The sequence below is a fragment of the Apteryx mantelli genome, chromosome 21 (assembly GCF_036417845.1).
Source record: "Apteryx mantelli isolate bAptMan1 chromosome 21, bAptMan1.hap1, whole genome shotgun sequence".
Lineage (NCBI taxonomy): Eukaryota > Metazoa > Chordata > Aves > Apterygiformes > Apterygidae > Apteryx > Apteryx mantelli.
In genome coordinates, this window is record NC_089998.1 from 12,062,717 (window position 1) to 12,085,768 (window position 23,052).

Below are 23,052 nucleotides of genomic sequence, written 5' to 3' on the forward strand. Positions count from 1 at the left end.
TGAGCCAGTGATGCCTGGAGCTGAAAGCCCCCCAACACCTCGCAGCTGCTGGCTTCTCAATCAAAAAGCTCTTGGCACTGTTGTTGTCTGGCCCTGGCTGCGTCACCGGGAGCTGGGGGTCTGGCCAGTCCAAGCCTGGCCTGGACTCTGCAGTGGAGGGGCCGTGGGATGGTGGAACCTTGCTCTTCCCCAGGGGCTTGGCTGCTCCTGGCCTTGCTGGCCACTTGACATTTGTTCAGTGCCATAAACCGTAAATTAAGCCATTCTTGTTTAATCTGAGATTAAACCAAGTGCTGACTCCTGGTTTTAGGTGATTGTCTGCTCATGCATGGAGTCCTCCACAGGCAGGTACCTGGGATCGCCAGCAAACGCAGCCTAGCCAGGGCCATCTCGCCGTGTGTTCCTGGTGGGCCGGGTGTGTTACGAGCAGTTTTGCCTTAGCCCTTGTCACTGTGTCCTTGCTGGTTTATAGTGCTAGTCAAGCTGTTTGTGGACATGACGATCAGTGGAGGGATTTTCAAGGCTTTCCCACTTGTCCCAAAGCAGTCTGGACAGATGAGGCATGCTTCTGGGAAAGCAGGAAGGAGACGTGCGTGGAACAAGGTCCCCCAGCAACGGAGGGACGAAAGCGGGTTAGCGCTGCGGCTCCAGCCTCCCAGAGTGGGGCCAGCCTTGGCTGACCCGGCGCTGGCATGTTCCTGCCACTGAAAGCCCCCGTTGTCCTTGGCATTCATCCAGGCAGTCTGTAGCTTGGCCCGTTGTCACCTTCTCCAGAGGTGACAGCCCCTTCCCTGCACGGGAGCGCAGGTGGGAGGCAAAGGGGAAGCCAGGTCTGTTCTGGGGCAGGCTGGGGGGAGGACTTGAGCATGCTGCACCCGTTGGCAAGAGGCTAATTCATCTTGCAGCAACTGTTTTGCCAGCTTGGTGCTCCCCGTCTCCCTCCTGGGCTTGGACCTCATGCCGGCGGAGTTTACTGTGCGCTGAGAAAACACTATTCAGTTTTTCCTGGAATGTTTTTGCATCTGAAAGCATGAGCATTTCTTGGTAGTGGGAGAAGGTGCTTCCTCCCCACCTCTTTTCTCTTGGCTCCCTGAGCAATGCCCTCGTGCCCAGGAGTGGGGAGGCAGGGTGGGTTTGGCCCTGTACAAGGCTAGGTGCTGTGGGGTCCCTGTGCCACCGCATGCTGGGGATGAGGTGCAAGCCCTGCCTCACTCACCGTCTCTCTTCTCCTTGCTTTCAGGCCAGCTGAAGCTGTCCATCGAGGTGCGGGACCGGGTCCTGGTGCTGCACGGTGAGTATTGCCCCACGGCGCACACCGAGATGGCCCCAGAGCTGTGGTGGGTTAGTGGTGGGGACAGCATTGCCGGTGCCCTTCCTTTGAGCTCTTTGGGGAGGTTTTGTGGTGGCTGTGGGGAGCAACTCTGCGGCAGAGCTGAATGACGGGGGTTCTCTGAAGTTCCTGGAGAGCTTCATTTTCAGGTGACCACAGTGTTTTGTGGTCCAATTATGTAACTTCTTTCTTAAACTCTGTAGGAAAAGGAAAAAGACAGAAACATAATTTGGGAAAGAAACCCTGAAATGCTTTGTCCATTCTGAAAGGTCTTTTTTATTGGCCAAGCCCATTTGCCAGACTTTGCTGGGATTTTCAAATAGTTCAGGTACTTCTAAACACTGCATTTTTTTGGCCCTGGAAATACGTCTTCAAGAAAAGTATTTCCCCTGGTCCGCGCTGGGGTTGCTGTCCCTCAAGCTGCAGCATGTCTCACTGGGGGAAGGAGACCCTTGCTGAGAACTCCTTGCTTTCTCTGGGGGCTCAGACCCAGCCACCGCTGCTGGGTGCCCACACGGGAGCACGGGATCTGCATGTACCATGTACCCAGTGCTGCTGCTTCCTCCTCCATGCCCTGCAGGAGCCGGTTTTCTTTACCCCTCTGCCAGCTCGGTCCCCTACAGTGGCTTCTGCTTGTGCTCTCACCATCGTCCACCCTGTCTCTTGTTGTCCTGTCCCTTTGTGGATCCCCCCCGTTACACTTACCGCATAATTTCTCAAATCGTTTCAATTCCAGTTGTTTCTGTCAAACCCTCTGGAGCGTGAAAGCAGAGCTGGCTTCCCCGCCGGCGGGCTGCCTGTCCAGAGCAGGCTGAGCATCGTGGCGGCGGGCGGCCTGTCCCGGCTCCCGCGGGCAGCGCGGCCTGCCCCGCACCTTGGCTCAGGCCCTTCGTCCGTCGGGGCGCCCGGCCCCGTGCTGGTCTGGGGCGCTGAGGCTGCCCGTGCCCCGGTGCCTGCTTGCGACCCGGCTTTTGTGGCCGCACGACACGATTCGGCTGGATTTGCAGCCCTAACCGATGCGGAGAGCGATATGGCACCTGGAAAACCCCGCTCCGTCACAGCCACGAGGCAGGTCTGAGTGACCCTCCGAACCGTGACTTTCTGGGCACCTATTAGAAATGCCAACGTGTCCGTCAGAACTAGCTTTTCCCTTAGGAAAAAGCCGTGCAGAGGCGTTCGTGGGGTGTGTTAGCATCGCTCCGGCTCCCGCGGTGAAGCATGTGTGCGTTTGGGTCTCCTGACACGGAGCTCCTTCTACCAGGGCTTTGGCAGGACTTTGCGATAAGTAAGTGGTTAAACAATCTAGGAAAAAGCCAAGGGTTCGAAGGGATCAGATTAAAAATCCTCTCCCTGCAATGAAGCAGGCTCGTCGCTGCCTTGGATTTGGGCCCTGCGGTAAGGGGGGAACAGGACCCTGCACACATGGCGCGGGGGCAGCAGAAACGAGCTTCCCGACCGTTTGCCGTATTTACGCTTGGCACTTTTGTCCCCGGCTTTGCGCTGTGTTTCCGCAGGAGCGAGAGGGAAAGCTCGCGACAGGCAGGGAGCGGGGAAATGGGGCTGCAGAGAGAAACCGGAGTGGCAGCTCTGCTCGCAGGAGGGGATGAGCGCCTGTTGGTCTGCCCGGGGCTGCGCGGAGCGGGGCAGGGACGGCACGCGGAGCTCCCCTGCGGCCCTACGGGTCGGGAGGGAGGCAGGAGGCCGCCGGCGAGCCGAGGCTGCGAGTGCGCCTTGTGTGTCCGTCCCCCAAGGGAGAGGGAAGGCACCCCCATCCCAGCGCCCCACGCAGCAGGACGGGGGGATAGAAAAGGCTTCTTGCAGGGCAGCTCCTATCACCGGCTGGAGGAAGGCGCCTGTCGCCAAATTGGCCGAGCGCGGCAGCCGGGCCGAGTGGGTCTAGCCCGGTGGGATGAGCTGGGCTGCCGGGCTTTCCCAGGCTGTCATCCTGTCTTGCCTCCCCCCGCCTGGCTGTAACGTAAGGTGTGCAGAGGGTGTCCTGAGCCACGCTCGACCCCGGTTGTTCTCTGCTCAGCAGCCACGACAGCTTGCTGCCCGTTTCCAGCTGCGCAGGCAAGGTTTGTAAGGAAACAAGAGCCAGAAAAGGTGTTTTTGGCTTACTCCGAGTTGCGCAGTGGTTCTGGCGATCTGGCACAGACTTCACCCCAAATCCCTCTGTCTGGAACAGCCCCAGCATGAGCTGGGTGCGAGTCACTGCGTCTCGTTCTGGATGTTGTCTCCAAAAGCAGACCTTGGAAGAGGGAAATGGGCCAGTAAAGGGGCAGGAGTGTGGCCCACGGTCTGGGACCTGACATCCCCCCCGCACACGATGGATGCTCAGGGTAATCGATGGCTGCAGGAGGACACTGGGTGACCCCTTACCTTGTCACTCTCCACCCCAACGTCTTTAAAGCAAAAGCAGGTCTGGCAGGAGCAGGTAGCTCTTGGTGGAGCCCGTCCCAGAGAAACCTTGCAAACAGCTTTGTGAAGCACCAGAGGGTCCTGCAGAGCCCATTTGCCCTTTTGCACTGCAGTTTCCACTGGGCTGAACTTGTTTATTAGGAACATGTATCTCTCCCTGGTGAAGGCAAAGCCATTGCTGCCTTGCCAGGCATGTTAGGAACGAGCTTAGCCTCCCTCTGACAGCACGTCCTGGGCTCCCCGGGCTCTTCTGCTGCCCAGATATCGCCTCCAGCCACACAGCTGGGAAGCACAGAGTTTCCCGCTGTCGGCAGTAGGGCAACGCCGCCTTCCTACTGGTGGGGCTGCGATCAGGATGTGACCACTGATATTTAACTTGATGATACATTTGGCTGCAGGGCAGGGAGCCCGGAGCTGGGTGAAGTCAGGCACACAAAATGCAATTTGCCATCCGGACGCTGAAGCGCATCTGCCTCCAACTTCCCGCACAGGCGCCAGTATTTATAGCATGGGTTTATTAAAGCAAAAATAGACCTAAAAACCTCACCCGTTCCTGGGTGCTGTGCCTGGCTGCCAGGCGAGACCGGGCTGGAGGGGAGGCGTGTGGGGACCTGCGGGGAGGGAGGCTGGTCTAGCTCTGTTCTCCGTGAGGAGGGAGCACCACACGGAGCAGAGTGCTGCGGCGTAGGAAGATGCCTTCCCTGTCGGTTTGGGGCTTAACCGTTTCATTTCCTTTCCAGTCATGGAAGCAAAAGGTCTGATGGGAAAGGAGTACCGGACATGCGACTCCTACGTGAAGGTGGGTTCTCCCGGGGCTCTGCTCGGGGACCATCATGTTCTCTTGGGGTTTTGGGGCTGGCTCCACCAAGCATGCTCTGGGCTCCCCATCTCTTCCCTTTCCTCCTCGGTCTCCTGTGCCAAGCAACCTCAGCGTGTGGGGAGATGGCTGGTCTCTTGCCCAATGCCGGAGCCTCTAGCCGGGTCCTCTCCTCTGCTTGTCCGTCTCCACGCGGTGTGCAGGGAGCATCTCCCCTGCGAGGGGCTGCGAGTCCGAGAGCGGCCAGCAGCATTTGTGTGCATCAGCCCCTCATTTTCTGACTTGCAATTGAAGCTCCTGCTCTTTTCACCTCCCACCTCCTGAAGAGTTTTGTAATTCAATGGCTAGACATGCATAGGGTAAAGTGGTCTAAACCACCCGTTAGCACAGACTCAGCTGGATCTTTGAGGCTTAGCCATCCATAAAACTGGCTCTGCCGGTCTCCTGCCGCTGCGGTGGCAGAGCTGGCAGCTGTGTGCCGGCTGTGTTTGCACTGAGATGGCTAACGCGTTGCTTGTTTCTCTACATAAAGATGTCGATCGTGCCAGATGCTGACTGGAAATGCAGGCAAAAGACGAAGACCGTGCCAGACAGCAAAAATCCTGTCTTCCATGAGCACTTTCTTTTGTGAGTATGACGGGGCAGAGGCGGCTCTGGCCCATCGTGGTTCCCATGGAGTGGCGGGGGAACCGTGTGGCCGCTGGCCTGGGGCAAACCCTCTCGTAGCCAAGACCCCGTGTTTGCTTTTGCATTATTATTATCTGTAACAAACACGCGTCATGCATGAGCAGCTCCACTGCTGAGATGAGGAGTGACAGACATTATTCTACTGTTTCTTATAGCTGAAATGCTGTGAACTTTTGGGCAGAGCTTTGCCGAGGTTCACGAAGCTGTCAGCACACAGCATGACAGCGGTGCTCCCGCACGGTTGGACTTTCTTGCTGGGTAGGAGTTGGGCAAACACGCTCCGTTTCCTAGACCCTGCGCCTGCAGTGATACGGGGCATCGGTATGAACAAGGAAGGTAAAAGGATTTCCCGCAGCTACAGCATGTCCCTGCATGGTAAAGGAGCTGTACGGCATGTAGCATTTTGGTGAAGCTTGTCATTGCTAGCAAACCAGCCTGTGTCAGACCTCCATCCTCACGCAATATTTAGTCTGGCACAGGATGGTTGTTTCAGAGCATGAACTGTAGCTTGTTCCTTGCATTTGCCCTTTGATGTCAGATGTGTGTCTTCCTGCACAACTCTGCTCCTTAAACCACCTGAGCGGTGTCCCCAGCACCTGCCCAAGGGAGGTCACATCCCTCGGCAGCCGCCTGTCAGGAAAAAGCATCTCACTGTTCAGTGACTCCAGTCGGACAGGCGCAGAGCTCCTCGTTATGTAAGAAACACGGAGTGGAGCTTGTAGCTTCGTTAATTTTAGTAAATCAGTGCACAGAGACTTGTTTGAGAAGATTGCAGTTTGGGGTGGTTGCTGCAGCGCTGCATGGAGGAGGAAACCTGCCTCTGAGGAGTGCGAGGGATCTCTGGCAACGAGGGCAGCCCTGGCTGAGCGCTCCCGGGCAGCGCGGTGCTCACGGGCTGTCCCCTCTGCTTGTTCCAGTCCAGTGCAAGAGGAGGACGAGCAAAAACGCCTGCTGGTCACAGTCTGGAACCGAGAGAGAAATTCCAGGTAAAGGGACTGCTGGGCTGCGATACGGTCTCTTTAAAACGGGGCTGGCGCGGTAGCGAACCTGCCATCTGCTCTGGCCACCCCACGTGAGCTCCTCCAGGGCTCTGGCCCTCGAGGGCTGGCCCTGACGTCAGGGCTGCCGTGTGCGGTGGCTGCGGGCCGGCGAGGCGGGGAGAGCAGGGCAGTGTGGCCGGGGACTGCGGCTTGCTGGCTGGGGGCTCTGGCTGGGGTTGTCCTCATGGCTGCCCTGTGCAACTTGTGTTGGGTGAGCACTATGCCGTGTGCACGCCGACGGAGAAGAAATCCTACTCTTGCTGCCCTCTGCCTGTGTTGCTGCTGCTCGGTAGCCCTCAACCTGACCAACATTGAAAATTTCCCCCCAGCCTGACTTTCTTGTTACAAGTTCACATCTTGCACGTGCAAACATGCAGCAAAGCGGGCAGGCCCCTTTCTGCCCTCTTGGCCGCTTTGCGAAGGGAAAGGGACTGGGGGACTGAGGACTTTCGCTTCTTCTTGGGGCAAAACAATTAGGGACAAAGCCCAGCAGCAAGGGGTCTGGCACTTTGCAGGCTGTCCTGCCTGCTCAGGTGAGTGGCTTCTGCCTCCTTGGCCAAGCTTCTGCCAGCATCAGGCACCCATGGGTCTTTAGCACTCTGGGAGGTTGGAGGTTTTGATGAATAGGAGGCTTCCGTCCAGCTCCTCCTTGCCCCAGTGGCAGCTGAGCGGCGGCCCCAAGGCAGCTGTGGATAAGCCCATGGTACCACCACACTTGCTCAAAGCATGGAAAGGAGGGAGGCCCGTTCCGGGCCCTGGCGGGGATGTTTGTGAGGGTCCTGACGAAGGGGTGCATGTGGGGAGCTGATCAACAAGTTCAACAAGTGCACGCTGACTGTCTCCCACTCTCCTCCAGTCAGAGCGAACTGATCGGGTGCATGAGCTTCGGCGTGAAGTCCCTCCTGACGCTGGACAAGGTACCTCTGTGCCGGAGCGTGGCGTTTGGGACTGGGGCTCACCCTCTCAGGCCTGTGGACAGACATGATGCACCTTTGGGGCACAAGGCAGGAGCAGGGATGGAGAGGGCTTCTCTAGCTATGGAGCAAATGCTCTGAAGATGCCCAGGGAGGCCCCTGGTTGCATCCCCAGCATTGATAACCACTGGGAGACTGGTGTCGGTGTGACTGCTGAAGGCAGGGATGGGGAGGCCAGGGGATTGTTGCTCCCTCCTGTGGGGACATAAGGACAGTAGCAGCAATTGGGGTTGGACTGGCAGAGAGGAGCCTCCTGTGAGTCCTGCCTACCCAGCTCACAGTGGGGTTGTGTGGGGTCAGGAGATGGGGCAAGCCTTGTTCAGCCTGCTGGCACCCGTCAGATGTGACACATGGCCTCTGGGTGGTGGCTGAGCTGATGCGATGGTGGGGTTTCGCTTCCTTGGAGAAGGGCTCTGCCTTTTGCCCTGTGCTCACCAGGGCTTCCCCAGCCGAGGAGGTGGTGGGGAGGGCAAATTGTCCCCTCTCAGGCCATTCCTCAGGCCATGGTGCTACCAGGAGGTCTCTGTGCCAGTCTGTGTCCCCACTGCTGCAGATTTGGTCACAGTGCTGCTGCCCCAGCCTGGCTGCTTCTTGGTAATACAACTTTCAGATCAGCTGGATTTGCCTTCCTAAAGAAGCCTGCAAGGCTACTACTATAAATGACTGCTGCCGATCTTCCGAAATGCAGGAACTGCTATACAGGGACGTGGCTGAGATGCCTCCAGGCCAGTGTCTGAGACACATCATCAGCAGATGTGTCACTGGAAGGTGCAGAACTGCCTTGGGCAGTTAAAGGGTCACAGGCTCACAGGCACATTTCATCCTAGCCACCAGTGGTGAGCGATTTCATCCCTGGCCATAGCCCAAGTCTGGTGTTGGCACATCTAAGAGTATCTAGGTAAATCTGGAAGTGGTTTATAAAAGTGTTAATATAGCACTTGAGGTCTGGAAATTTGCTCGTTATCAAGAGGTTAAAAAGGAGCTATTTGTGGAGATTATCTGAGAAGAGGGCAAGAGACAGGTTGAGCATGGCCTCCTCTGAAATTCCCATAAGAAGTGAGATGCAGGTTTTATAACAGTGAAGATAATCAGATGGATCAGCTCGAATCTGCAGCTCTCCCCAGGGAGCGCCTCTGCATTGCATGCAGCAGGCCAGACAAGATCATGATGGTCATGTTTGCCTCCCCTGCCCTCAGATGTCTCCTCCTTGCCAAATTTTGGCAGTGATTTTCACAAGCTGTGATTGCATGCAGAGAAGCAGGAGTGTCCGGGTATGTAGCTGCACCCATGCACAGCCCCAAGGCACCCTACCCTCACGGGATGAAAGGAGGATGCTGGGAGCACATGGCCCTTCTAGCTGGGGCTGAGATGAGCTGGACCTGCTCCATGGATGCCCCACTGGGGATTTAAATCACTCATTTTAAATGGACCCCTTCCTCTTTCCTGTGGGAATGTGATTCCTGCAACCTCATTGGACTCCTGGGCTTGGTCCAGGACAGTTGGCCCCTCTGGCTGCTGCCAGCTGCCCGGGGAGCTATGGGAGGCAGCGGCAGCTCCCAGGAAGGGAGACGATTCCTCCCTTCCCAGGAGGCATCCTGGGAGCCAAGGCCAGCTCTGTCCCCTTGACTGCTGAGGTGGCCTTGGCTGTGTGGAAATGGGCCATGGGCGAAGGGAGCTCCACTGTGGAGCACCCAGTGTTGCTGAAGGCTGGTTTGAGCATCCTGCTTTGGCGGTAAGGCCAGAGCTGTGTGCTCCTTGCGGGACTGTCAGCCGCTGCAAACCTGATGGGGATGGTTTTACTGGAGACTGGCTGGTCTCCTGTGCCCTGCCATCTCCCTCTAAAACCCTAGAAGCTCATTACTGTTGCGATGGTTGGTCCCTCCTTGCAGTGGGACAGGAGTTTAGCAGTTCCTGTTTCCTCGGAGAGGTGCTCTAGGCTGTGCCTCAGTGCGTGAGCGTGTCTGGGGAGTCTCTGTGCTCTGGCCCAGGGTGCTTCCTACCTCGGAAGCCTTTTGGGGCTGTGGGTTACCAGAGTGAGTTAAACGGGACTGAATTTCTCCAGCCCTCAGCAGGTTCAGTGACTCTCCATGGGGTCAGCATGCATGGGTAATGTGGGCACTGCCTGGGGGCTTTACAGTGCCACCTGGGGCATAAAGACACATAGGGCCACTGGTGCCTGTCCCTGCATTGAGAAGCTTCTCTATTCCCACCCAGGAGATCAGCGGCTGGTACTACCTCCTTGGGGAGGATCTGGGCAGGACCAAGCACCTGAAGGTGGCTACGCGGCGGCTGAAGCAGAGCAGAGGTGCGTCTCCCCTGGGGGATGTCCCAGGGTGTGTTGGCATAGCTTGGAAGGGGAGTTGACCTTGTGCCCCTACCTGGTGCTGGCTTGAAGCACCCTCAGCTGTCACACCCCAGCAGGAGAGGGTCCCTCCCCTGTGGGCAGGTGGGCTGTGTTGTGTTGCCTCCTGGGGAGATTTGGGCTTGGAGGCAGGCAGCACTGTCCCAGCCAAGAGCCCCCCTGTGCACACCAGTCCAGCAGCCCAGGAGCTGTGTTCAGGAGCTGAAATCAGGAGCCTGCACCCAGAAATCCTTGCTGGCAGTGAAGGAGAGGAGCCAGCACTGCCATCTCCCGGTCTGGTGGGGATCACTCGCTGGGGTCCAGCCTGGCTGCTCATCCTCTGTGCCCCGACAAGGATGTCTCAGCCCTGCAATGCTCAGCGGGCAGCAGGATCTCAGCAGACAGGTGCAGGGGAGAACCTGGCCAGTTTGGTAGGCCCTGCACAGGAACTGGGCTCTTCCCTTTACCCCTCGCTCCTGCTTTGCCCTTGGTTGTCTGTGGTTCTCCTTGGGGCACCAATTTTGTAGTGATGTGTCTGTGCCTCTTCCTGCTTTCCAGTCCTCCGTATTAGGGCTGATCCTGTGGCTAGACTCTGGCTCTGGGGTCTGTGCAGGCTGGTGGTGAGCTTTTTCTCCTGCCCCGGTCTCCGTGCCATGCTGCCGGGCTGCATGGAGCTGCATGGGCCGGTGCAGCGCCCATCCCAGATGTGCACCAGCTGCTACCATGCGGAGCTGCCCCCAGCCTGGAGGAAACGTCCCCCTGACATACAAAGATCTTACAGTGCCTGGACAAGGCGCGGAGTGGAGGGGCCTTCAGGAGCCCGCGCTGTCGGGCTGACGTGACCTTTCCGTCTGTCTCGCAGAGCCAGCACCGGGAAGCCAGGGCGCAGCGTGTGAAAGCCAGGACGCCGCGAACATGAAGCAGCTGAAGGTAGGTGCAACTGGGCTCCGACCCACCGGAGACGTGGAGACCCAGCTGGGACTGGGAGCCCGTCTGGCGAGGTTTCGAACTAGCCAGCGGGTTGGCATAATAAGACGAATGATGCTGAGGTGGGAGCTGCAGAGGGGATGGCTACGTCTGTCTCCTTACCAACACCACAACACAACTTTTTTAGGCAATTACTGATCCCAGTCACGCACCAATTAGCAGAGGTGGGCGATGGGGGTAGTAACCCCTCATTTGCTCCATGTTGTGGTATAGCAGCCTCGTGTTTTTTCCAGTGTGTTGCCACAGAGACAAAGCAGCGGCCGCCGGGACGGGGAGCGATGGGGACCAGGCTGCCGGCTGGCTGGCGCCCCGCTGTGCCATTCGACGGCGGGCCCCGTCCTGCGCCGCGTCTCCACGGACGGGCTGCGTCTGCTCCCCTCCTCCTTCCAGAGCTGTTTGCTCGGGGAGGCGAAAGACCCACGGCGGAGCCTCGGTGATTTATAGGAGAGGCAAGGATGGGAAATGGGAATGCAAACACAAGGCCCGCGTCGGAAACTGGGCTCAACAGGCCCTGTGATTTATCTATGCTGAATTCCGCTTTGCTGCTTCCCTCAGCTGCATTTTCAGTTATTTGTTTTAAAGCGTACGATTGAGCAAGACAAACAAAGCCAGCGCCCCTCTCCCTCCCTTCCTCTCCGGCAGTCGCCGCTAACTTGAAAGATGGTGGCTGGGAAGGAAGGTTGTTCCTCCTTCCAGCCGGGGCCGGCGGCGAGGCGGGCCGGGACGATACGCCCGGAGCAGCGCCTCCGCCGGCTCCGCCACGCTCCGGGGTCTCCCAGGAGCACTGGGGCTCCTCGTGCTCCCGCCCCGGCCTCGCTTGCCCTGCTTCAGTGGCTGCAGGGCTGGCTACCGTGGACGGGTGCTAACCCTGTTTTATCCCTGCGGACGAGTGTGGAAAGTGTTTTCTCCTCCTTTCCAGCCTGTTTTCCAAGGGGATGCACCGTGACTCTGGCAGTGTGGGCTGCACGGTGCAAAGACTCCCCAAGTCCTGCTTTGCACCCTGCTGCTGCCTGGGTTAAGAGTTTCTCTTTGTCTTTCATTGCAAGATTAATGCAATGTGGATCCAATTAAATTGACCCCTAAGCTCCCCCCTCCGCGGCTCCCTGCGCACAAAGCGTCGGGGTGTCCATATCTTCTGGGTCTGTGCTTTAAAAAGCAAACTCTTCTTCTTTTTCTTCTTTTTTAAAAAACCCCTCTCTCATCCTCTAACATGTAATGAGTGCAAGACGTCTTTTTAATGAAGTGAAGCTCGCGCAGCCGGTGCCTGTGAACCGCCGCTTAAACATCCTCAAAGTGTTTGTGAGAACATTGCAATAACAAAGTGCTCCGTGCTGCCGAAGAATGCAGCGGGAACAAAAGCCACATCAACAGAGAAGGGACTAGGGAATACTAAATAGTTGACAGGAATTTTAATATAAAACTCTCTCTCTTCCTTGTCACTTAGGGTTTTCAGGAAGCCCTCTGGCTTATCGTAAAGCGGCATACAGCACAGACAGGGGCTGGGGAGGTGAAAGGTGGCTTCCTGCCATTCTTCTCTGGAGCTGGGTTCCCATGGGCGGTCATGCCAGTTTTACTGTGGTTTTGTTCCGCGCTGGGGCGATACGAGGAGACCAGGATCGCTGCTGCTGCGGGGGACTGCGTTTTCATGGGCTAACAGCGAGTTTAGGGTTTCCAGCCATGAACCGCTTCAATGGACTCTGCAAGGTGTGCTCGGAGCCAAGATACAGACAGGTCTGTGCAACCCCGCCGCGGTGCGACCGCGGGGAAATCCACGTGCCAGCGTGTGTGTGCGCCTTGCTGCAAGCCTGGGTTAAGTTTAAGAGGGTCTCTGGGCTTTCTCCCTCTTTTGGGGCTGTGCGTGTGCTGGTACCGGGGTGTCGATTTTCTAGGAATGTTTTGTAAATAGTAATATTGGAAATCTAAGGAAAATGCTTTCAGATGGGCATCTCTGATCTCTGCCTGCTGCTGTAGTGCGTAAAAGTGGATAGATGGAGACGGTTTACTGTGTAACTTAAGGATAGGACTGAGCACGCAGACTACGGCAGCGCTAAACTGAGAGGTTTTGTCTCAATTTACTATTCATTTGGGCAGAGACAGGCGCAGCGGGCCACTAAGTCTCTGCCAGTCTGCTGCTATCTCTTTTTTTTTTAATTGTTTTAGCATGAGTGCATTTGGGAATCAAGTGTTGCTTGCAGCTGGTTACAACTGACAGTGACTTAAGCAGCATCGCTGCGCTCTGTAAAAGCCGGGGGGGGGTTTCCCTCGGACCCGCTGCGCGTGCAACTCTGGGTGCTGAGCAGAGACTCCTCGTTCGCTTTGCTTGCCCAGGTCCCAGTGTCCTGCGCTTTTGAATGCTGTTTTCCTGCATGGCCTGGAACAAGGCTCCCGGCTCACCGTCAGCTTTTCTCTGCATTCCCATGTTAATCTCCCGTTTCACGCTAAAGCTGCAGTAGGGGACAGTGTATACTAGAAATTGGGAATTGCTCAAAGAATCAGTTTAATTAAAAATGCCTCCTCCTTAGCAGGGCTGTAGACACTGGATTGTGCAGGAATGCTGCTCTGCTTTGCATTAGTGACAGCTGACTGATTTGTGTCTTAGACCTCCTCAATTCTCTATTTTGGAAGTCTCTTCTGCTCCTTTCTCCTAAGCTATGGGTACAGTGAGCCTGTGCCCACCATGGTACTGGAGTCCCACACCATCTTGTCCACCTTTAAGCTTCTATCTCATATTTATGTTTCTTACTTAACTCTGTGGCAAAAATGGATGTTCAGTTCCCTGTTAATGGCTGCGGTGGTGGGAGCTGAGATGTGAAGCACCAGCAGTGGGTAGCTGGTTATTTAGTGACACAGGGAAGGTGTCTCCATTGGTGGTGGACAAGAGCCAGCCAAGGAGAAGGAGTGAGATGTCTCTTGGCATGGGGAAAGCTTTGGCTTGAGACGTGAACGTGGAGTCTCCATGTGGGAGAGATCCTGGGCTGGATCATAAGGTGCTGATGGTAACACTTTTGCAGAACTCAGGTGCCCCGTGCCCTGTATTTAAGCAAGATGTGGGGTTGGTTAAAGGTGCAGAGCCACAAGTGGCCTTTTAAGGATCTGCAAAACTCCAGAGAGAAAAAATACTCAGCATGGTGGTATGGACCTACTTTTTGATCCCGCTAGGGAGAAAGCTTTTCTCTTTGGAAGCCTGTTTTTTCATGTTGAGGATGCAAGCAGGGAAAAGGTGCAGAGGAGCGAAAGCTTGCTGGGTTTGCCCTCCGCTGTAAAAGAGTCTTGAATCAGTTCTCCTTCTTGGCTGCTTATGCTGGATTCCTCCTCTTCTCTCTGGCTGTTTATTCTCAAAAATAATATAGGTCAAATGTTGGAGTTTTCTTTTCTCTGTCAGTAAAACAGAGAACTTGATAAATGTCTTGGGGGTAATCAGGTATTTACAGGAACAGTCATGCCGAGCTCCTGCTGGAAGCCAACATCAAAAAATAAATACCGTTTTATTAATAAGCTCGGTGCTTTGAGAATCAGGAAGAGAGATGAGCCTAAATGAGACGATATCCGTCCCAGCCAAACTCGGCGCGAGAAAGCGCGCTCGCCCCAGGGAACGCAGTGACACCCGCAGAGCCTGCTGTGGTCAGGCGCCTTGCGGACAGGAGGGTGCTGATCCTCACAGCTCCCCTCTGGGGTAGGGGAATGCTGGTTGTGTATTACACAAGTGGAAACTAAATGTTTGAGTGACCTGCTTGGAGAAGCTGCGCTAGAAGTCGCTGTCAGAGCCAGACTGCCAGGTTCCTCTTCCAGCGGCTTAGCAGACCTTTCCTCTCACACGCAAGAGTTGAGAGCGGGGACTCGTACATGCTCAAAAAACACTCGCTGCATGGCGTTCCTGTCTGTTGGTCCTTGGGCTTGATTTTGCATGACTTAGTGCCATTTCCATCCCCTTTGGCTGCAGCCCAGGAGGGCCCCGCTGTCCTTGGGGTTCGCAAAGTGACGGCGTTCGTCGTCACAGCTCCTTTGAGCTCTGCAGCCGCTTCTAGAAAAGCTGTGTTGCGGCATTTCTGCAGGCCGCGGGGCAGCCGGGGTGAAGCGGGGGATGCTCGCTGATCTGCCGCAGCGTCTGCTTTCCCCTTTAACGGGCTGACTCCGGTGTCTGCTTTCAGATTACGATCCCTCGAGGAAGCGATGGGTTTGGCTTCACAATCTGCTGCGACTCCCCGGTCCGTGTGCAGGCGGTGGACTCTGGTAAGAGATGAGATCATTTTTATCCCTCTTGATTCAAATGAGACTTTGCTGCTCCTTTTTGCTTCCCGGGTTAGATTGTGTTTCAGAAGCTCCCCTGCCTTGCAGGAGTCTGCTTACCTCCAAATAATTTCTCTGAATGAGTTCTCTGTTGTTCCTAGTGAGGACAGAGGCCACTGGGTAGCTCTGGTTTACAGAATCACAGAATGGTTGAGGTTGGAAGGGACCTCTGGAGATCATCTAGTCCAACCCCCCTGCTCAAGCAGGGTCACCTAGAGCACGTTGCACAGGATCGCGTCCAGGCGGGTTTTGAATATCTCCAGAGAAGGAGACTCCACAACCTCTCTGGGCAACCTGTTCCAGTGCTCTGTCACCCTCACAGCGTGGACAGTAAATTGCAGAGATTTTCTTCCCTTCCCTCTCCAGTCTGAGAAGTGTCCGACTGGTCAGGAGACCTATAGAAAGTGTCTGCATGGGGGGAATCAGACAGGAGTGCAGAGAGGGCAGGGTCACCGGAGCCCTTGGTTGCCAGGGCCTGGGTAGCTCCTTCTTGGTGTGGACCTCCAGGATGGGGTCAGCATCTCTGTTGTCCCCTGGCTCTCCCGGCCGCACACCAGGAAGGGCAGGCTTCCCCCTTTGAACTGTTGGCGGTGTACGCTCCGCAAGGAGCTGTGTCTCTGTAACTGCTGGCCACAGACCAGAAGCAGAGACCCATCTGTTCGCTTTTTGGAGTTTTGACAGAAAAATGATGCATTCCTGTATTCTTCTAATTCTGAATGCTACCATATAATGCATATTTTGTGCAGCAAACGACCCTAGAGGAGCATTGGGCCCAAGCCCTGTGAAATGCATCAGTGATATATTCAAGAGCTAAGAATACTTAAAACTGAAAAACAAGTGTAGCTCTATGCCTTGTGCAGATTTGTGTTTCCGTATCATCATGCAGTTGTTTAATAAGATGCACACCTATAGTTTCTCATATACTGGAATTACAAATACAAAACAGTATGTTTATTTTGCAACTTTAGATGCATGTGTGCATGGTAGCGTTCACCAGTGTTTCAACGTTAGAGCGATGTGATTAATAGAACTGCTTGCAAAGTATTCCCCCCTCCTCAAATTTCAACAGCATAAAACTTCAGAAGCAGTTTTCTATCACTTCAATTTTTTTAACCGAAAGAAATTAACATAAGCTTCCAAAGTTTTCCAAACATGCTGCCTTGACTGCTTAACGTGTTGGCATTTTAGCCTGCCAAATGAGTAATTTTTTTTTTTCTAAATCCTGTTTGTGGTTCCTGAGCACTTTTGGCATTCGTTTTGTAAAAACAAAATGAAACAACCCATGAGATGTTTTTGCAAAAAAATGAACATTTCCCCAGGAAGTTTCCTTTTAGATGTAAGATCTTTTTTTCCATCCAAAATAACATTTGGGGTGCAATTTTTTGACTCTCTCTGAGTTATACCTAGTCCATTATCACTAAAACACAACAGTATTTCTGTTATTTTCTATGTGAGAAATAGCTTACAGGTTTGCATGACAAGTGCTGGCCCTGGGGGGGAGGAGTGGGGAGTGTTTGGTCTCTCAGGACACTTCAGCTGGCTCATCCCCAGCTGTCCAGAAAACCTCTGTGATGCCCTCAGATGCAGCTAGGTGATCAGGTCTCATGATGAGGAATGGGGATGTCTGCATGTCACTCACGCAGTGAGGGTCCGGCTGGAGTGTGCAGCCTCCATATGATAAAATCTTGTGCACCTCTGGTCTAACACAGCTCTGGTAAACCCAAGCATTTAAGACCAGTGAGTCAGCTCCTGATAAAAAGGTGGCTAAAAAAAGCATTTTGAGGTCTTTCAATTTCCCTTCATGCTTTCACATTTATGTTACTCTTTCAAGTTTTTCTCTAAAAGTGGAAAAAGAAAGTAATGAAAGATTTGATTAGCTGACATCAATAGATTGCTGCCTTGTAGCTGCCTAGTTGTGTAGAGGCAAAACCCAAGCCCTCTGGGCTTGGCAGACGGTGCCAGCTGGGTCCTGTGTGGATGATCTGCAGGAGTGCTGAGAGCGTGAATTGGCTTCAGACCTGGATCAGCTCAGGGCATGAGGACAGACTGTAGCTTCCCACGTCTGGAAGGGAAGTCACATCTCCTCCAGAAAGTTGCACCACATGGCAAGGGGTGTGCACAGGGAGGTCTGTGAGATGCTGCTGTCTGCTGAGCTTTCTGCGCAGGCAGACTCATTTACTTGTGGTCATCACGCGTCTTGGCTTTCCCACAACTTAGAGCGAAGTTTGACAGAAGAAGCTGCTAATTCACTTACCCATGTCATCCCACTGGCAGACCTGAAGAGAAGGCTATTTGCTTCTCTCCTGCCAAATTCATTACCTACAGGCTCCCGTTGTCCCAGTAGAGAGATGGTGAATGTATCTCCAATCCCAGCAGCAGTACAGGGAGACTCCCAGTTGTCTCCAAGCACAGGAGCACAAAGGCATCTCTGAGCTTACCTTGTGTTGGAGGAGTTTGCAATAGCTCTGAGATAAAGTGCATGATTTTTCCAGGCAGTGTATGTATGTGTGCATATTGGAGAGTGAAGTTCCAGGATCAACTGGCTCTGCTTCATTTTTAGGGAAGCTGCTTTATATCCAAAAGAGATCAGTGCATGTCTGAAAGAGCAACCGTTTCAGAATCCTCCCGGGCAAATTGGAAAGGGAAGGTAGTGCATGGGCAATATGTGAGGATGCCCCACAGATAGCATAGACTGTGTCAGCCGCTTTCTTTTACAGCCCCTGGGCTGATCACTCAGTGTGAATATGGCAGCACTTTGCCCAAGGACTGCAGCACAGCAGAAACCTGGAAGTGCCTGGCAGGGAGGGTTATGATGCTGATTCGCCCAGAATATAAATGGAGAAATTGCCTTCAAACATGGAAGAGCTGTATGGAGGTGGCTCTGGTTTGTTTGGTAGCTATAATGTGCTTTGAGTGAGCTGCCTATTTTGGAGGGCTGGCAGGCTCCTGAAAGAGATGGTGATGCAGACCTTCACCTGGGGTGTGGCATTTGATTCCCGTAATGAACATGGAGCATGATGTGTGCTCAACCCTGTGCTGACTCTGACATCAAGGTTTGAAGGGCAGTGGGTCCTGTATGCCAAAAATGGAGATCTCAGAAAAGCTGAGCTAGTGAGAAGAGCTAGGTGTGGGGTTTGGTGGGTGGTAGATGCAGAGGCCTGGGTGGTCAGGAGGTCCTGTGGGTAGTGGAGGAGGAGGAGCTTGGGTCAGTATGGTATCCAGCAGGGAGAGAAGAGTGGACCACAGGGAAAGAGAGCACTGGTCTATATGGGGCTCAAAGTAAGGAAGCAAGAGGACTTGGGGAGGACAAGGTGTGGGTGGTGAGGGCAGTAGATTAGGGTTAGAAGTGAGGTTGTGCTATTTGGGTGTCCCCTTACCTGTGGGTTTCTTCTGTGGTGCTTTCAGCTCTCTGTCCGGCAGGTAACTGGCATTCAACTCTTCTCTCCATTAGGTGGCCCGGCAGAGAAGGCCGGTCTGCAGCAGCTGGACACGGTGCTGCAGCTGAACGAGCAACCTGTGGAACACTGGAAGTGTGTGGAGCTGGCACATGAAATCCGGTGGGTATTCACCCAAAGCCAGCCTTGGGCTGGGCTTAGGTGGAATCCCCCCAAAGGCAGTGCAAGGGCGGCCCGAATCACTGGCAGGTCCACATGGCCCTTCTTGGGTAGGGCAGGAGGAAAAGGGATCCAGCCACACAGGAGATGGGGCCTGGAAGGGGTGACTGAGGGCTACGACAGAGAAGTCTCCTCAGATAACCTGGGAATGGGTTGGGTGGTCTTGGAAGGGTTGTGGCACTGTGTGGAGGTAACTGAAGTGTGGGGCAGGCAGCTGAGCTTTCAAGGGGTACAAGAGGAGTCTTAGGGAGCTCAGGGCAAGGGGAAATGTCCAGGGCGGTTGCAGGGAGACTGCCGGTGAAACAAAGTTTGAGTCTCAGAGGTGTTCAACAAGGAGTGTGTGTCTTCTCCTAGCTGTGGGAAAGGGAATTTTGGGGAGGACAGCTCTATAAAGTGGTGTGGAGGAGTCCCTCAGCACAGGGCTCTGGGAGAGACAGTTTTGAAGGAGCTCTGGTTAGGGTAGCAAGAGCTTTGAGTGGCGATAGAAAGGGGAAGGCTTTGAGGAGGCAAGAGATTGGGACAGGACTCTTCAGAGGGGGAGAGGAAGGGATGTCTGAGTGGATTCAGGGCCTGGGGAGGGAAGGGCAGGAGGGTGGCATTAGGGATGGAGGCAGGACCTGCAGGGCATATGGCTGTCTGAGCGCCTCAGGGTGCTTCACTCCCTTCTGCTCTGTCTCTGACCTGCCCCTTGACATCTCTTCCAGGAACTGTCCCACTGAGATCATACTACTGGTCTGGAGGCTCGTCCCACAGGTCAAGTCGTCAGGTCATGAAGGCATGATCCGGAGATCATCCTGCAAGTCTGCCTATGACCTCCAGTCACCACCCAATAAGCGGGAGAAAAACAACACCATGCCTCCACGGCCCGAGCAGCGCCAGAGCTGCCACATACTGTATGACGGGAGTGATGGGCTGGTGCTGAACGGCTGGGAGAGGTACACGGAGATTGGGAAGCGGAGCCAGAACACTATGCCACCCCTGTCACGGGTACCCTCTACTGGGGACAAGAACTACATCATCTTAGCGCCTTTGAACCCAGGGAGCCAGGTATGGCTGCTTTTGAGCACCACACTCAAGTTACTGCACCTAATTCTTGGCTGTGCTTGCTGGGTCCTCTCCGGGCCTGTGCTTTGGTCTTACCAGGCATCATCTCTGTACGTTGTATAGAGCACATGCCATGTTTCCAAGCCAGAGCTGTGTCCCCAGGGGGACCTTTTACTCTATTCCTAAAGCAGTTGTCACTGGGACTGTAGAGCTAAGAATGATCTGCTGCCTCTTCCCAGGGATCGCTCAAGAGGTAAGGGTATGGGAAGTGTTTCCACTGCACAGGCCACAGTGCAAGCCGTTGCTTTCATTTTCTGCTGGTAATAGAGCAAAATGGTTTTCACCTCTCTCTGAAGCACTTGGGGTTTGCTGGATCTGACATGCTGAAATTTGCTGTTTGTTGTTTTAAAGTCTATCCAGAGCCTACTTAAGGTGACCGTGTCCTTTGCGGGTTGTGTCTTACAGCTGCTGAGGCCTGTCTATCAAGAGAACAACGCTACTGTGGGTAAGTTGCTGATGTGCTGAAAAAGCTTCTCTGACCACCCAGCAGAGCTGGGAGCTGGGTTTTCTAGTGCTAAGGAAACCTTGCTCTGTGATCTTACTCTGCAATGCAGCAGTGGCAGAGCTGGGGCTCTTGGCAATAATATCTTCCCACTCTTTGGGTCAAACATAAAAGCAAGAACCCTACAACCAAGCACATAAGAGATCGGAGCTGCTAAGGGTCTCCGTTGGAGCTCGTGGAGTGGCTGAAGAAGGGATGCTAGTGGCGTAGGCTTTCTGTCGGGGCATGACAAAAACTTTAGTGAAATTTGTGAGAGGAAGAGTGGAGTCATTGGATTGCTCTGTTCTGTGCAAGAGAATCACTTCCTGAATAGCACTGGTGGTGCTGAATGAGGAGAAGTGTTCTTTGAGTCCTGGTTGGATCCTGACACATGTCTTTGTGCAGGGACCTTGTTTCACCTTTCGTTAAAGGTATATAATGCTTGTCCTCTCTTGCAAAGTGCTCTGAGATTGAGGACCAGCAACTCTAAGTCTGGTTGCTGAGGCAGTTCCCTGGATGTGTACATGGGTCTGGCTGTGACATGTGTCCCTTCATACCACGTTTTGTGGTGCTGGGAGTGCTGATATTCTGGTCCCTTGCTTTGAGGTGCATTTTGTTACTGAAGGAGTGAGGATGGCCATGAATCAGATTTGTACAAACAGTGTAGTGCAGATTGTGGTGCCAGGTCTGAGGAATCCTCATTTTCTTGAGCTGCTGGAACATCTCTGGCAGTCCCTGGGCCAGGTCTCCTTGAAATCCCTTTGAAGCATGTACTTGCTTTCTGCAGCAGATCTGCTGGGTCTTCCCTGAGAATGGGGTGTGGATGGGCTCGCAGGAAGAGCGGGGTGAGGTGTGCAGCAGTCCTGGGGACTGCATGAATCCTGGGCTGGAAGACAGGAGCAGAGGCTAAGATGAGTTCTCCCTAAGCTGGGTATCATCAGGTAACTGTCACTTGGAGTGGGAAACCAGGGACAGGAAAACCCCAAGAACAATGAGGTGCTCCTCAGGGTGATCGCTGGGTGCTTTTGAACTTGTTAAAGAAATTGCAGTCTCTGGCACACTCAGCTTGATGCAGAAACACCTCTTGTCTGGTCATTTGAAGCTCTGGGAAGCAGCAGGAGACTTTCACTCTGGCCTGTTCAGATGATCATAGGTTGAGCTGTGTGTCTGTAGCGGAGCTGAGCTCCCAGGCATGATCTCCAAGGAGCAGTCTCTCCTGGTGCGGGCATGGCTATCAGACCAAGGCTTCCAGCTAGACTATTGTGCGCTGTCTGTCACGGTGGGGTGGTGCTCATAGGAGGCAAAGTGTGGGGCTGGCAAAGCTGTGGTGGGGACGCCAGCGGAGCGAGCAGCGTGGGTCCGAGGCCCCAGTGGCTTCGAGTCTCCCAGCACTCAAGCTCTGCAGCCAAAAGAATTTTCCTTAGCTGAAACGCAGGGGATGTTTTGTACCGTGGATAATTGCAACTCTTTCCTGCTGTTTGCAGATCCTGTGAAAAGATGGACTGAGCCACGGGGACTTCTTTTTACAGCAGGGTGGAATTTGAAAGATTCAGGCTTCTTCCCATAGCAATTTTGTAATGATTATTTTCAGTTTATTTAACATTAAGTCTTCAGAGAGAAGATGATGCTGGTTAACGTGAACAGTGATTAAATGAAGCAGTACGGAGCTAGCCACCAGTCACACTGTGGCAGGAACTGAAGGTTCAGGCAGGCTGGTTGCATTTCTGCACCAGAGCACAGAAAACAGGGCTTGTGCAGGTGATGAATTCTTCAAATGAAATGAGGTGATTTAGGGATAAGAGAAAAAGTAATTCCTGAGCCTCCCAGACAGATTGTATCTGTCCTGGGTTGAGCTGTTTCTTGTGCTTCGATTTTATCTGGCGGTGCAACCATGAGAAAAGGAAAAGAGAAAATGTCATGATTATTGCACTTAGAGGTGGAAACAACCTGTTAGGTCACGAGGGCCATCCCCCCCACCGGGCCAGGCTGTAAAAGCAAACAGTAAACAGAGGGTCCGGATTGCCAACACAGCACGGTCTGGCTCTGCTGGCGTTTATCTGAAAGTAAACATGCTACTTCCTAATACTTAATGGAGTATGTAATGTTGGGTAGGTTCATGTATTTGCTTTGGACCAGACCCTATCTGCTCTGAGCCATGTTCAGAAGTGTTTTGGCCCATTCCTGCTCAGGAAGGTTATGGATATCCGTTGTGGTGCAAAGGCAGAAGTCACCGTGCTGGGAACCGCTGTGGTGGGAGCAGAGAGGCCTGGAGCTGGGTGGCTGGGAGGGAGGGATGCTTGGCGGTCTCCGCTGGGACATCCCTTTAGCAGGGATGCTGCAGGAGAGTCTTCCTGAGACCCTCCTGCTGGTGAGGGTGCTGGGCCACTATCCAGGTTCTCACTTGGAAGTGTTCAAATCCAAGTGGTGAGCCTTGGAGAGGTCTGCCTGCTGGAGCCGAGCTGGTTTGATTCATCAGCTTTGAGAGGGAGGGAGATGATAAGATTGATTTTTTTCATTGGGACTTTTCTGAAAAAGGTGTAAATTTTTGCTTAGAGAAACATTCAGTTCCCTTTGGAGTTGTGTTGTTCACAGGTTTCAGGAGTGAGTGCCGGTTGCTAGTGCCCAGCGGCACATGGTCTGGGGTGAAGGGCTCCTGGAGACCCTAAACCTGTCCCATCTTCTGCCTTCAGTGTGGCAGGTCCTGCTGCTGCTGCGATGGGAATGTGTGTGTGATGGAAATCTGTGCCACGGGCCTAGGGCCCTTTTATCTGTCTCACGTCTTCTAGTGCTCCCATATCACTGCGAGTTTTCCTAGGGGTACATTAGCTTCAGTAGCTCCTCTTCTTCCCCTGAAGTCGTCTCTCGGGTATTCATACGCAGTGCGCGTATTCCTCCCCAGCCTTTGCTGTGCAAGACTGCATGAACCGTGATCTTCTGATCTCATAGCCCCTATGCCAGCCTACCAACCCTTC

The 23,052-nt window shown here is 54.1% G+C and overlaps 1 protein-coding gene across 3 annotated transcripts in view; it reads left to right on the plus strand.

Moving 5' to 3' along the window:
* Nucleotides 1-23,052, plus strand: part of RGS3 (regulator of G protein signaling 3) — a 97,213-nt gene that overhangs the window by 13,108 nt on the left and 61,053 nt on the right. For 2 of the 3 annotated variants that reach the window (XM_067308936.1, XM_067308937.1), the window contains 11 exons: nt 1,241-1,291; nt 4,489-4,547; nt 5,098-5,192; nt 6,170-6,238; nt 7,149-7,209; nt 9,481-9,571; nt 10,470-10,537; nt 14,743-14,824; nt 18,333-18,438; nt 19,200-19,542; nt 20,005-20,044. In XM_067308936.1, the coding sequence (XP_067165037.1) occupies nt 1,241-1,291; nt 4,489-4,547; nt 5,098-5,192; nt 6,170-6,238; nt 7,149-7,209; nt 9,481-9,571; nt 10,470-10,537; nt 14,743-14,824; nt 18,333-18,438; nt 19,200-19,542; nt 20,005-20,044 (1,065 nt within the window). Of the gene's footprint in view, nt 1-1,240; nt 1,292-4,488; nt 4,548-5,097; nt 5,193-5,515; nt 5,589-6,169; nt 6,239-7,148; nt 7,210-9,480; nt 9,572-10,469; nt 10,538-14,742; nt 14,825-18,332; nt 18,439-19,199; nt 19,543-20,004; nt 20,045-23,052 lie in introns of those variants that run through there. The other variant, XM_067308938.1, reaches the window with a different exon arrangement.